The sequence below is a fragment of the Sphaeroforma arctica genome, assembly GCF_001186125.1.
Source record: "Sphaeroforma arctica JP610 unplaced genomic scaffold supercont1.661, whole genome shotgun sequence".
In the NCBI taxonomy this organism is placed as follows: domain Eukaryota; class Ichthyosporea; order Ichthyophonida; genus Sphaeroforma; species Sphaeroforma arctica.
The window spans coordinates 1-12,861 of NW_014039897.1; the positions used below are offsets into that span (position 1 = coordinate 1).

Genomic DNA, 12,861 nt, shown 5'->3' on the forward strand with positions numbered 1-12,861 from the left:
ATATATGGGTTTTATACAACATTCACACAATTTTTTTCTGTATCATAGTACGCTTGATCACAGTCAGTGGGTTTTCAAATTGACCAAGCAGCTCGTGATGCCCCTTATCGGTTGTGTTCCTTCGCATATCTGCTTCCTACGTTGTTGCTGTTTTAGTCATTCAGTCGTATTGCTGAGCTCTGTCTCCGCCTCTAACCTTCTTTCTGTAGTCGGATGACATAAAAGGGCATTGCATATACCTTACGTTTCCGCCTAACCATGCACATTGCCTGTCATTCCCGTCACACAGCACACCGCAATGGCTGCGGTGGGGTGCGCAGGAGACGTACTACGCCACTGTGGCCCAGGAACAGCCCGTGCCTCGCGTGTCCTTGTTTGAGTATCTGAACTCCAAGCACTCGGCTGTGCTTGCGACAGTCAGCGAGGCCGTCCATTCGCTCAGGCGCACAGACACAAACAACACCGCCCACCCACCCACCGAAGTGGTGGATGTGTGCGTGGTGGGTGCGGGGGCGGCAGGACTCTGCACTGCCCTGGCCCTCTCAGAAAAAGGACTCAAGGTAGGTGCAATGCTTAACAAATAGGGCTGCATACTTGCTGGTGTCTAGATACACAGCAGTGCGTGTGTGTGTATTCTTGTGCCCACGTATCGGCTAATTTTGGGGTTCAGCGTTGTGCTCGGAGGGGTTTGATAGTCCAACATACTGCCCATTGGTCCGCCCAATGGAGATTTGTACATGTACACATTGTGCTGTAGTCGCATATTGCAGCGTATCCACAAACTAACACAATCGTTGTTAGTGAGTGAAGAGATTTCATGGCGCATCTGGTGCGGTGCATTGGCATTCAAAAGTACTTCACGTGTGCCACTGACACGTGTGATGCTGTGTGCGCGCTGCTTCGCTTGCTTCGCATGCTTGGCTTGCTTGGCCTGCGCAGGTGGCTGTGCTGGAGAGTGAGGTGGTGGGGTGGGGGTCGTCTGGGATGAATGGGGGGTTTCTGCTGCCCATGTTTGCGTTGGATGTTGATGAGATGGTCCATGGCGTAGGCGTTGCAGCCACCAAGCGAATGATGAAGGAGGCGTACGCAGCACAGGAGCGAACAGTGGCCACCATCAACAAGTACGGCATTCTGTGCGACCTCACGAACACGGGAATCCTCACGGGTGAGTGGCCGAGTGTCCCAACACCAAGGAAATGGGTTAGGGTTTTACTGAAACCCTAAAACCCTAAAATACCGATGGAATGGGCCCGTTTGTTGGATTGGGTTCGTTGAATGCTCTCGTGTTGTGACTGATGTGCTGTGGTGGTTGTGTTGTGCTTTCGCACAGGGTGGCACTAGTCGTTGTGTCTGGTGTGCATTATATTTCATTGGCATCATTGCCACCAAACAGCACGCATCACACGTGTGAGTTGCGACAGTGATCAATGCACATATGTAGATGTGTATATGTATATGTGTATATGTCTATGTGTATATGTATATATGTACATTTCTATGTGTATATGTTTATGTATATATGTCTATGTGTATATGTCTATGTGTATATGTATGTGTGTATATTTCTATGTTTTCATGTATATGTGTATAGGTATATGTGTATATGTCTATGTGTATAAGTTGAGGCCTGCTCCACCAATCGCAGTCTCGGGGGTACGTCGATCAGTCATGATGGCACTGTGTGTACTGACGGGAGAAATGTACGCGGTAGGTTATCGGAGACATTCGTCTCCTTGTCGTAGTCGCTTGTGCCCTGTAGAGGCTGCCTATCGCATTACTATTTGATTGGGCGATTAGAACCTCTACTGAGCTGTACGCGCCAGTGATTGTTGCTATCTGTCTTTGTATGTCTCCTCCATCCCTTCATTGCGTCATTGCTTCATTCACATCTCAGATGTGGACTGAATGTAACATAGCAACCATGAGTCTATCTGTAACATAGCAACCCTGAGTCTATCTGTAACATAGCAACCCTGAGTCTATCTGTAACATAGCAACAATGAGTATATCCGAAACTAGTCTCTCAACACACTCCCCTACGTTACACTCATGTACAGTCAGCTTCTTCAAGGGCACGGGTGAAGAACAGGCCGAAATCAATGAGGAAAACCAAATGTTGGGTACCAACCAAGTGTATCTAAGCAAGGAGCAGGTGCAGGTGTGTGTGTGCACTAACCAAGTGTATGTAAGTAAGGAGCAGGTGCAGGTGTGTGTGTGTGTGTAAGTGTATCGGCGGTTTGGGGGGGTTGTTTTTCATTGGGCAATATTTATCTTTAACATTCAACCCTAAAACCCTAAACATTCAACAGGCCGACTACAAAACAAAAGTGTACCAGCACGGCACCTTTGAACCAGTGGCCTACACACTCAATCCGCTGAGCTACATGCGTGGCTTAGCACGAGCATGCGAGGAAAAGGGCGTCAAGATATTCGAACGCACACGTGCCACTCGATACGAAGCACTGGGCACAGCGACAGACGGCAGAGAGGGCTATGCAGTATACACCCGACCAAATGGTCTCATGAAGGTATGTTGTGAGTGCAATGAACACACACGTCAGAGAGGGCTATGAAGTAAACACCCGACCGAATGGTATCATGAAGGTGCGTTGTGAGTGCAATGAACACACACGGCAGAGAGGGCTATGCAGTATACACCCGACCAAAAGGTATCATGAAGGTACGTTGTGAGTGATATAAACACAAGGCAAACCTCTAAATCTAAAACCCACAGCTACACAGCAGAGAGGTCTTTTCACATGCATGCTATAGCACGCCGAAAACCCTGAAGCCATGACCACACATACGACCCATGCAAAACCCTAAACCCTAAAAATCCATGTATAGCCTTCGCTATGTTTATTTGTTCTCTTTTTTCACGCGAATATAATCACAGACAAGTTGCCCAACGATCCAGGGAGCGGAAAAATCACAACACCCACCCGCGGCCACAACATCGACCAATGAGATGCCAGCGATGAACAGCAACAGCACAAGTCCATTGGAGGAGACGCAGACGCACACAGCCACACACAGCCCTCGCGACACCCAGCCAACGGGCGAGTGTGTGGTACAGGCTCAGCATGTGGTGCTGTGTGTGGGGCCACACATTAAAGCTGAGCTCAACGGACAGATGAACCGTGCACTGGTGAAGAACTATACAGCCATTGTGGTCACTAAGCCTATTGGCCAGGAGAGGCTCCGCAGCTTAATCAAAACGGACTACGCCGTGTGTGACACCAGGTGAGTGTCAAGTGACATAATGTAGTATTGCTCAGGGCTCCTGTGGGTGGCAGTTGTGTCGTTGTTGCCACGTGTGCTTGTGAAGTGTATCTGAGGATTGAATAGGATTCTTCTTTGTCGCCGGGTACCTATAATGAACCTTTTATAAACAAATTTTACGTCTGATCTGTTCAAAGGGTAGGCCTGTGTGCGCATGTGATAGACATGTGTGTGCATGTGATAGACATGTGTGTGCTTGTGATAGACATGTGTGTGCATGTGATAGACATGTGTGTGCTTGTGATATACATGTGTATGCATGTGATAGACATGTGTGTGCTTGTGATAGACGTGTGTGTGCATGTGGTTGACACTTGTGCGACTGATCGTATGCGTATGGTGATCTCGTTGTGTTTGTGAGTGGTATTCGATAGCTCTGTAGTTGTGCGTTTGATATATTTAAGTTTATTTACCCGTTCACGGGGGTCTGTATACTTTGCCGTATGGGTGTGTATTGGGGTGTAGCTCACCTATACCCACTGCCTGATACAATCCGTTATCGCCATGGTAATACAACTGACACTGCTTGTGTTGTGATTGGTAGATGTGCTTTGGGATACTATCGTCCGTTGCCCGATAGTCGGCTGCTGTACGGAGGACTGTGCTCCGCCATTCCGTTCACCAAAGACGACATCGTCAATGCACTCACTGCCGATCTAGTGCACGTATATCCTGAGGTATGTTTAACGTTTAGTCAGAGTGTACGTATATTGTGAGTTATGTTTAACGTTTAGTCAGAGTGTACGTATATCCTGAGGTATGTTTAACGTTTAGTCAGAGTGTACGTATATTGTGAGGTATGTTTAGCGTTTAGTCAGAGTGTACGTACATTGTGAGGTATGTTTAACGTTTAGTCAGAGTGCACGTATATCCTGAGGTATGTTTAACGTTAAGTCAGAGTGTACGTATATCCTGAGGCTTGTTTAATATTAGGTCTGTGCTGCGTTAGTTGTGGTCTGTTGATTTGTTTTGTGTCTGTGCAGTTGACTGGCCTGTTGTCGTTTATCTCATCTGTGTTGCGTTTATGCAGTTAGCTGATGTTGAGGTTGACTTCGCATGGACTGGGCCTATGGCGTGGGCACGGCACGAAATGCCTTTGTACGGCAAACTGGATGACGGTATGTATACGTTATACTCAAACGAACCTCAATTCCAGATGTAGACATACGGATATCACTGGACACCCAATGCATTTGTAGGGCAAGGTTAAGTGTGTATGACTATTTATAAGTAATGCATTTGTACGGCCAGATTAAACATATATGACTAGTTATATAACGTGTGATTCGCAGTTTCAAACATATGTCTAGTTATGTTATGACTCTCCCACCACACTCGAGGTGGAACTCTAAAACCTCAAAATGACCGTCGTAGTGTGTGTGTGTGTTGTGAAAAATGAAGGAGGGAGTGTATTGGAGTCATCCGTGCGATGAATCAGTACAGTGTTTGTTGCTTGTCCAATGCATGAGCCCCAGTTGCCATTCTGTGCCATCTGCTGAGAGCTGTCAACACTCGCTGAGGTATCTGTTGGAAGTGTCTCGTTGATGTGTCTGTTTTAGGTGTCTGTTTGAGAAGTCGTGTAGGGCTGTGTGAAAGGCTAATGTCTTATAGCATGTTCACTCAGTGACACTCACTTCTCGGCAGTCCTTCGCAACGTCTTTGCAATGCTATAGCAATTGCTAGTGATTGCTTTGAACCAAAATGTAGTTCTACCTAGGATTGCACATAGACAGTAGCAGACCAGACTGTGCCTGCACATAGCACTATTATTAATTGCCAATTGCTTATTACTTATTACTAATTACTATTCTCATGGATATAAGTATGTGGCTTTGTATTGATTTCGTCCCCACTCAAAAACCTCAATCACCACTGTCATTTTGGTTTAATACGTCTCTTGTTCTGCCACTTCATGACCAAGGCGTGTACTATGTCAATGGACTGGGTGGTGATGGTCTGAATGGGAGTGCTGTGGGTGGGGATATCATTGCAACTGCCATTGCCAATGGCGACGACCAGCGCATCGCCCTCTTCCAGGTAAGCGCACATTAACTCTATCCGTACGCTCACATGATTCTATCTGGTGCCATCTATAACGATGTATCCGTCTGGTATAATTAATTCCTTAATACCACGTGGTTGCGCATAGTGTTTGATTCGTGTGTTCTTTAAGCGGTGTGTCACACGTACCTAAGTTGATTTTTGTGGGTCGCTTTGCGAGTGCGTGAGCCTGAGCGTATCCTTTCGGAGTGAATAGGGTGTGTGTAGTGTAGTGTGTGTATAGTGCTCTGTGTGTGGTGTGTGTAGTGCTGTGTGTGTAGTGTTGTGTGTGTATAGTGCTCTCTGTGTGTAGTACTGTGTGTGTGTAGTGCTGTGTGTGTAGTGTTGTGTGTGTATAGTGCTCTGTGTGTGTAGTACTGTGTGAGTGTAGTACTGTGTGTGTGTAGTCTTGTGTGTGTATAGTGCTCTGTGTGTGTAGTGCTGTGTGTGTGCAGTGTTGTGTGTGTGCAGTGTTGTGTGTCTGTGGACAGTGTGTGGCGTGCTCTTCTGATATGTGGTAATACCTGTTGATCTGTACTGGGTGGGCTATGCGTTGCATTGCATTGTATGGACGTCGTCCGTAGCAGCTTCACAGCGCAGTTTCGCGTCTCATCTCAACGGATTGGGAGTGATACAACTGATTAGCGCATCAAACGTATCTGCAATGCTGTTGGAATGTCTGATCTGTCAATAGTTTATGCGTAGAGCATTCACTGAGGGAAACAACCCGAACTCAAATGGGTGCAAAGTGTCTGTTCGTATATTACACGTATCTCACGTGTCCATATGCGATGAGTGGGCGTCCATGATGCTTGCACGCTCCCAGTGGGTCGACCGATAGAATGCATACCATGCACAAGGCGTGGGCCTCATTCTAACATCCATAACTTGGTACAGGACAACTATCCGGTGGAGTATGCGTACTGGCCGTTCGGTGGCATTGGTACTGAGCTGGTGTTCCGCTACTATCGTGTGATGGATGCGTTGACTGCGTGGAGGGATCGCCTATAGCTGTGGGCTGTCTGCGACCGTTGACTGGGCGACGTAACTATAAGAGAAGTACAGGTGACCTCATAACACCAACACCATCACAGACAACCACATAACACCATCACAGACAGGTGACCACATCACACCAACACCTTCACAGACAACCACGTGGCTACGTTAACACAGACCACCACGTGGCTACGTTAATATAGACAACCAATGAGGTCTCAAGGGTGTTGTCGATGCCTTTGTCTCCTCAAATGCCCCGAGCGGAATGGCGTCGACACTCCACGCGATAGTGGTAACGTCGTCTCTGGAGTGTTCGACTCGATTGACTCGATTTAGTGTAAATTCACTCAGTTTAATTAGAAACGACCTTAGCCAGATACTAAACCATGCACGCGCATTGTATGCGAATGCCCAAAACCCTAAAAACTGTGAACAACACTGTGATTATAAGACAGTGAGTACTATGGCTGCAAGAAACACAATGAGTGCTATAGCTATATGAAACACAAGGGCGTATTGGAGTGGGTGTGATAGAAATACCAAACTACAACCATGGCAGCACGATTACGGGCATACATGCAAGTATCTCCTGAATTTATTTCTTTTCTTTTCTTTTGCACATGCATGGAAGTGTCTCTATTTTAGTTTCTTTTCTTTTGCACATGCATGCAAGTGTCTCTGAATTAGTTTCTTTTCTTTTGCGTATGCATGCAAGTGTTTGTGAATTAGTTTCATTTCTTTTGCGTATGCATGCAAGTGTCTCTGAATTAGATTCTTTTCTTTTGCGTATGCGTGCAATTGTCTCAGAATTAGGTTCTTCTCTTTTCAAGTGTCTCTGAATTAGTTTCTTTTCTTTTGCGCATGCATGCAAGTGTCTCTGTATTAGTTTCATTTCTTTATTTGAACCAGCCTCTAAAGAACCTGTCGGTGGAGTCATACAACAACCACCACCAACACACATAACTACCGCCAACCAACACACACGAGCCGTATATGGTCACCACGCTGATGCACTGGGCTGTGTTAAATACTTTCAACCTCTCTCGTTGGTGTTAACACTTACAACCTCCCTCGTGTAGTATGATCACTACGTTGATGCACTGGGCTGTGGTTAATACTTACAACCTCTCTCGTGTGGTGTTAACACTTACAACCTCTCTCGTGTAGTATGATCACTATGTTGATGCACTGGGCTGGGGTTAACACTTCCAACCTCTCCCGTGTGATGTTACTACTTACTACCTCTCTCGTGTGGGCTTCCCATGCGCTACTAATTATGTTCTGATGTCTCCGTTTAAACCTACACCCATCCGGCTTCGTTCTTCTGTGAGAGATAGAGTGGATAATGTCAGACTACGGGTGCACTAGAGAAGTTATAATGTGCGACCACTTGTCCAGTGCGTGTCGCTTCGCCAAAACCCAACCCCCAAAACCCAACTGTCGTCACTGTTGCGCGTGCGACCACAGTATAGACATATCTGTCAGCGACTGACTTCTCAGAAGACGCTACTAGCGACTATAACGTATAGCGTGCATGTATGTGAGAATAGGCATACACAGCAACAGCACACATGTTACCTTGGTGCTGGGGGAGGCATCTTCTGTGGCCATGCGGTTGAGGTTCACCAGCTGTTGAGTGAGGAGATGCAAAAGAGAAATGAGACACCAGGCCAGGTCATGGGAGACAAGTCACAAGTGTTCTGCGCCACTCTGCCAATTACTTTTGTGACATGTGCATAAGTACTTGTATAGTCAGCTATGCAACGTATGTACTTGTATAGTCAGCTATGCCCAGGCTTTAATCACTGCGTAGTGGGGCTTGCGTGCTACGCTAGTTTGCCTTGGTGGAGAGGCAGACACACATGCCTACGCAGCAGGAGATGGTATGCTCATATATGCTCGACCGTAGCAGGCATTATTGTGACACCTAGTATGTATGCCTGATGGGCCAACCGATATGTATGGATTAGATCTCATGCTGGCATGCAGCGAGAGTCCTCTCTGCAGCCCAAGGAGACCGGGAGCACTCCGGACAGCGTGCAACATATACAACTAATGGCTGCAAATGCGTATATGGTGTGTGCACACAAGTGCAGACTGTTTATATAACGTGTTTGAAAAACCCTAAATCCCTAAACTGTGTGTATAGCGTGTTAGCGTACGCACATGATGCATAGCCACATACCAGCAACAAGGAGGACACGGCGATAAAGCCAGCGAGCAAGAAACACGTGACGGAGTATTTGCGGACTACGTCCATGATCATGTCCGGACCCATCACCAACGAACTGTGCAGCGCATTGCTGATGGACTGTGCGGGGATGTACTTGCCCATGAACGCGTGTGCATGTATCTGTGGTTCGCTGTTGTCTACCATGTGTTGTTCTACGCCTCCCATTGCAATGTTTTTCACAGTGCCCAGGTGCATGTCCTTGGGGCTGCCAGTGTGCATGTCCGTGCTCATGTCACGTGCCTTCTGCATGCCGTGTAGCCGCATGAGGTCCTCCTTGTCCTGCAGATAGCGTTGGTACGCCTTGCCATTCTCTTGCCCGGCTTTCAAAGCTCTGGTGGCTTCTTGTTGTTGTCGCATTCGATCTTCTTGTGCTTCGAATTTTTCCTGTGCCTTGCGCTAGATTGAAATAAACGGTTCAGATGTGTGATGAGTTTTGATTTATATTACATGGTTCTGATGTGTGATGAGTTTTGATTTATATACCCTTCATATATAAACTGTAGATATAGTGTCAGGGTGTCGATGACGTGCGAGCCAGAGATTGGCGCACCTATTTGATCAACTACTTCAGCGTGCGTGATTGTGCACTCTTTATCTCACACTGGGCGTTTCTTTTGTGGTGTTCGGCACTTGCATAAGTCCATCTCACCTACACAAAATCTTCACCATACCACCATGTGTTCGAATTGCAGAGTACTGTTTACATGAAACGTATACGTAATAGCATCTCAGTGAATACTGCGCGCACAGGTGTACCTGTTGCTCTCACATTAAACGTATATGTAGTAGCATCATGTACATCGGCTGATCTCACATTAAACGTATACGTATTAGCATCCGAGTATTGATGCGCGCGCATGTGTACCTGCTGATCGGAGCGCATGGCCTGGACCTTCTTCCATTCGGCGTACTGTTTCTTCTCGCTAGCTCGCATGAGTTTGTACATTTCCAACCGTTCGTCCTTCGCCTGTGCGCGCTTAGCCACCACTTCCTGTTCCTGAGAAAGGGTTGTTTCTACCACTTGCTTTGTTTGCTCCTGCGACGGCTTTTCTTGCACCGAGCTCGATTGAGACTTTTGTAAGGCTTGTTGCTGTCTCTGTGCATACTCTTGCACACCTTCGACCATGGACTTCAGTTTCACTTCTAAATTCACTTGTTGTGTCATTAACACATCCTTTATCAGCTGTTGTAGTTCCTGAAAGTGTAGAAGACATACCTTCGTGTGAGTGTTCGCCTTACAATTATAATCAATTACTTGGAGTGGTTCACACACGGAACCTGTGCAGTTACAAGAAGTGCAATATATACCATATCCATAATCCAATGCGATATCGGATTAAGCATTTATTGTAGAGAATAGTAGCACAATTTTAACTTTCTGAGATTTGCTATGATGTGGTCTCCGAGTACCTGTTTGCAGGTGCGTGAATTTTATGGCCTTCATGATTACTCACTCACCCACTCACTGTGTAATAATATTGAGTTCAATATGTAATTTGAAACATACCTCATTGTACTCCGCATTGAATTCACGTTGTTCCATCAGCCGATCCATGCGCTCACCGAAATTTTCGATAGTAAGTTTCATCAGCTCTGCTCCCTCCTCGAAGTTTGGTGTACTGGCTGAGGCTTTAGCCCAGGAAACTGTGTAAAAGATCACAGCATGAATAACAGAAACATACAGAACAATAACAGACACACCATGTATATTCAGTCTGACAGAAAAACATACTATCTACACCATCATGCACTGATAGATGCGATGTGGTAGTTGTGATATGCAAGGATCAAAGTGAGAGCCGCAGAAACGTTGATTTTGAAGTAGAAAGATACTAATAACATACCCAGAACGCCAACTACATCATCGACATCTTTGAATTGAATATTGCCCTCGGTAACAGCAATCATATTCCCATCCAAGTAACCAACCACAGTGGGGTATTGTCTGACATTGGCCGATCGGCAGAGGGATGGTTCGTAGTGACAGTTCACATTGACAAACTCAACGTCCTCGTGTTTCCATTTGGCCTGCAACGGAATCTTAGCCTCTTCTGGGTAGTTCGTCAATCTGCAGTAGTATGGCGAGTGCGTGTAACGTGCATTTATACATACAGCCAATTCATCGTAGAAATTGGCGACTACCATACGCTCTTGGTCAAGGGTTTCTGCCAGATGTGACAGTTCCAGTGCCATCGTCCCACTAATAGCAAGGCAGAGACATACCAGAGCCATGAATGTTTTAAGTGAGATATCCGCCATCTTGATGAAGCAAGTGTATATCTTTTCAAACCTAGTAGTAGGCAAAGACTATGATTAGGACGAGTGAAAGAACCTTTTCAGCTGTAAAAGTCTGATGCAAATACGTTACTGTGAAAATCTGATGCAGCAATACGTTGCGTGAGGCTTTTTATGTTAGGACTTACTGTCGAACCCGTACTGAGTCCAGCATAGAAAGAAATTGGCAAGGAATTAGTTGGGCATACTTGTCAATCAGGAACGATGACACGAGTGAGCCACAGACAACCCCGGGATAAAAGTTAAAACTTGTACAAAATATTCACTACTTATATTTCTGCATGCACGATTTTATAGAATGTGTAAAACAGTTGCTAGTGATTGCAGAGTAATATTGAATTTATTTTGCTTTCATTGGTCATGTAGCGATGATATTCACTGGTCGCGACTTGGAACTAAACTGTGGTCCAATGATAAACATAAACCCCTACAACCCAAAATCTATTTATAGAACAGAAGGCTTTTACCTTATGAGTTTCATTTTTGATTTTGGCCTCGGTTTTGGGTGTCACAAGTCACAAGTCACAACTTGCATCACACATACAGTCTCACACAGTAACACTGTCACAGTCCGCTATCCACTGTATCACTCCACAGAAAGACGAATCCACAGTCCACAGTCCACAGTCCACACCCACAGAATAAACTTTAATTTGAAGAAGAAGAAAAAGTGGTTTTAGCCAGTTTTTTTTAGAATACGCCTATATTTTAAGCCATGGGTTTTTTATGTAAAGGAAAAGTCAAATACATATATGTATAATTGTATGTATTTATACGTGAGTAATAAAAATAGCAGTAGAGTGTTGCTTGGACAAATTGAGTCCTGTTTTTAGTTTTTGAGAATACCGAAGTAAGTGGAAACCAATGGACGTTTTCTATTGGGTAAAATAAGAAAGCTAAAAATCGCCGTGGTATGGTAAACGACATGAAGCAAAGTCGAATGACTCTGGAAAGCGATTAAACTCGGCGGAAATGTAAAGAACATTTGGGGATATGATCGATGTTCATAAACGACCGTATCGTTTACTACCTCGGAAATGATGCGTTGTCATATTCCTAACTTTTATGTCTATATATATACGATATATGAATATGTTATCTGATACAACATGTTTTAAATAGGCAGCTATGCAAATAGTAGTAACCTACCTATACTTTGCTGGCACTTGCATTACCGTATAAAGACTTAAAAACATATATCTACAGAATCGTACGGTGCGGTCAGAAGTTACCACACTTGCCATAGTTGTCGCTTGTTGCACTATAATTCGAAAGTAAGTTGTCGCTTGTTGGACTATATTTCGAAAGTACGTTGAATCAAGATGGGATTGATTATGTGGGATCTTCAAATGGTGCCCGCTCACACTGATGAATGTGGCAGAACTGAACAGACTCAACTGAGTGATATAGACATTGATGCGAGTTTAGACATGATTGGTCACATGCGCAGTAGTCTGGATATACTATCCAGACGTGTTAACGACATGCGTGCACCGCATAGCCTGACGGCAGAAGAATATGCATCATTGTTGAATATTCGTTTCAATGATGCACCTGAGATTAGGCGTAATATGTCCAGCGCTGGTCAAAATAGAAGGAATACTGGCGCCAGCTCAGACCGAAGAGATGAATATTCACATAGGGATACACATGAGGATGGGGTGGAGCGCAGGACAGGCAACACAGCTAGCAGCGACAGACAAGTAAGCATTAGCGAGTACGACCACGATTCCTCAGTACGAATTAGCCCCACTTACCCACGCACTACAGATAACGATGGTCCGCCAGAGCTGATGTCGGATTCCAGTCAAGACTCGTCCTCCTCGGATGGCATGCCTGCGCTGATCTCATTTGCGACACCAGATATGCTGGCCAGGTGGATGGCCATGGGTGTGGGTTCAGATACGCAGTCTCACACACGTCAATACCCGCGCTCGCATACAACTCGCTCCCATGCAGCACGGTCACATGCCGCTCGTTCCTATGCACTACGTCGACGACGTGATAATGGT

General features: G+C 45.6%; 3 protein-coding genes across 4 annotated transcripts in view; 2 read left to right on the forward strand and 1 right to left on the reverse strand.

The window, feature by feature from the left end:
- Positions 1–289: 289 nt before the first annotated feature.
- On the forward strand, positions 290–6,799 carry SARC_07890 (the record flags this gene model as incomplete). Of its 2 annotated transcripts, XM_014298142.1 has the most annotated exons (9): positions 290–560; positions 940–1,165; positions 2,058–2,158; positions 2,310–2,528; positions 2,897–3,243; positions 3,827–3,959; positions 4,313–4,400; positions 5,204–5,319; positions 6,220–6,799. In XM_014298142.1, coding segments are annotated over 9 exons (1,615 nt in total), but the record flags the coding sequence as incomplete, so codon positions are not given. The 2 variants fall into 2 exon arrangements, with proteins under 2 accessions (XP_014153617.1, XP_014153616.1); XM_014298141.1 differs by lacking the exon at positions 290–560 and having other exon boundaries at positions 889–1,165.
- A 399-nt stretch (positions 6,800–7,198) lies between these two features.
- SARC_07891 (hypothetical protein) lies at positions 7,199–10,924 on the reverse strand. Its single transcript, XM_014298143.1, has 6 exons — positions 10,399–10,924; positions 10,062–10,198; positions 9,420–9,749; positions 8,507–8,950; positions 7,900–7,950; positions 7,199–7,645 (listed from the first exon to the last, which is right to left on the reverse strand). Exons 1-6 carry the CDS (start codon positions 10,811–10,813, stop codon positions 7,622–7,624), a joined length of 1,401 nt encoding a protein of 466 aa, XP_014153618.1. The 5' UTR covers positions 10,814–10,924; the 3' UTR covers positions 7,199–7,621.
- Positions 10,925–12,171: 1,247 nt separating this feature from the next.
- SARC_07892 (hypothetical protein) overlaps positions 12,172–12,861 on the forward strand; it is a gene marked incomplete at both ends in the record, with an annotated part of 859 nt that continues 169 nt past the window's right edge. Inside the window, one exon of the mRNA XM_014298144.1 lies at positions 12,172–12,739. Within this exon, the coding sequence (XP_014153619.1) occupies positions 12,172–12,739 (568 nt within the window). The remainder of the gene's footprint in view (positions 12,740–12,861) is intronic.

Coding starts and splice junctions, on each gene's coding strand:
- SARC_07891 (XM_014298143.1), bottom strand. CDS start 10,813: ATGGCGGATATCTCACTTAAAACATTCATGGCTCTGGTATGTCTCTGC. Junction 9,750..10,061: donor TCAATGCGGAGTACAATGAG/GTATGTTTCAAA, acceptor CTACACTTTCAG/GAACTACAACAGCTGATAAA. Junction 7,646..7,899: donor ATGCCTCCCCCAGCACCAAG/GTAACATGTGTG, acceptor TATCTCTCACAG/AAGAACGAAGCCGGATGGGT.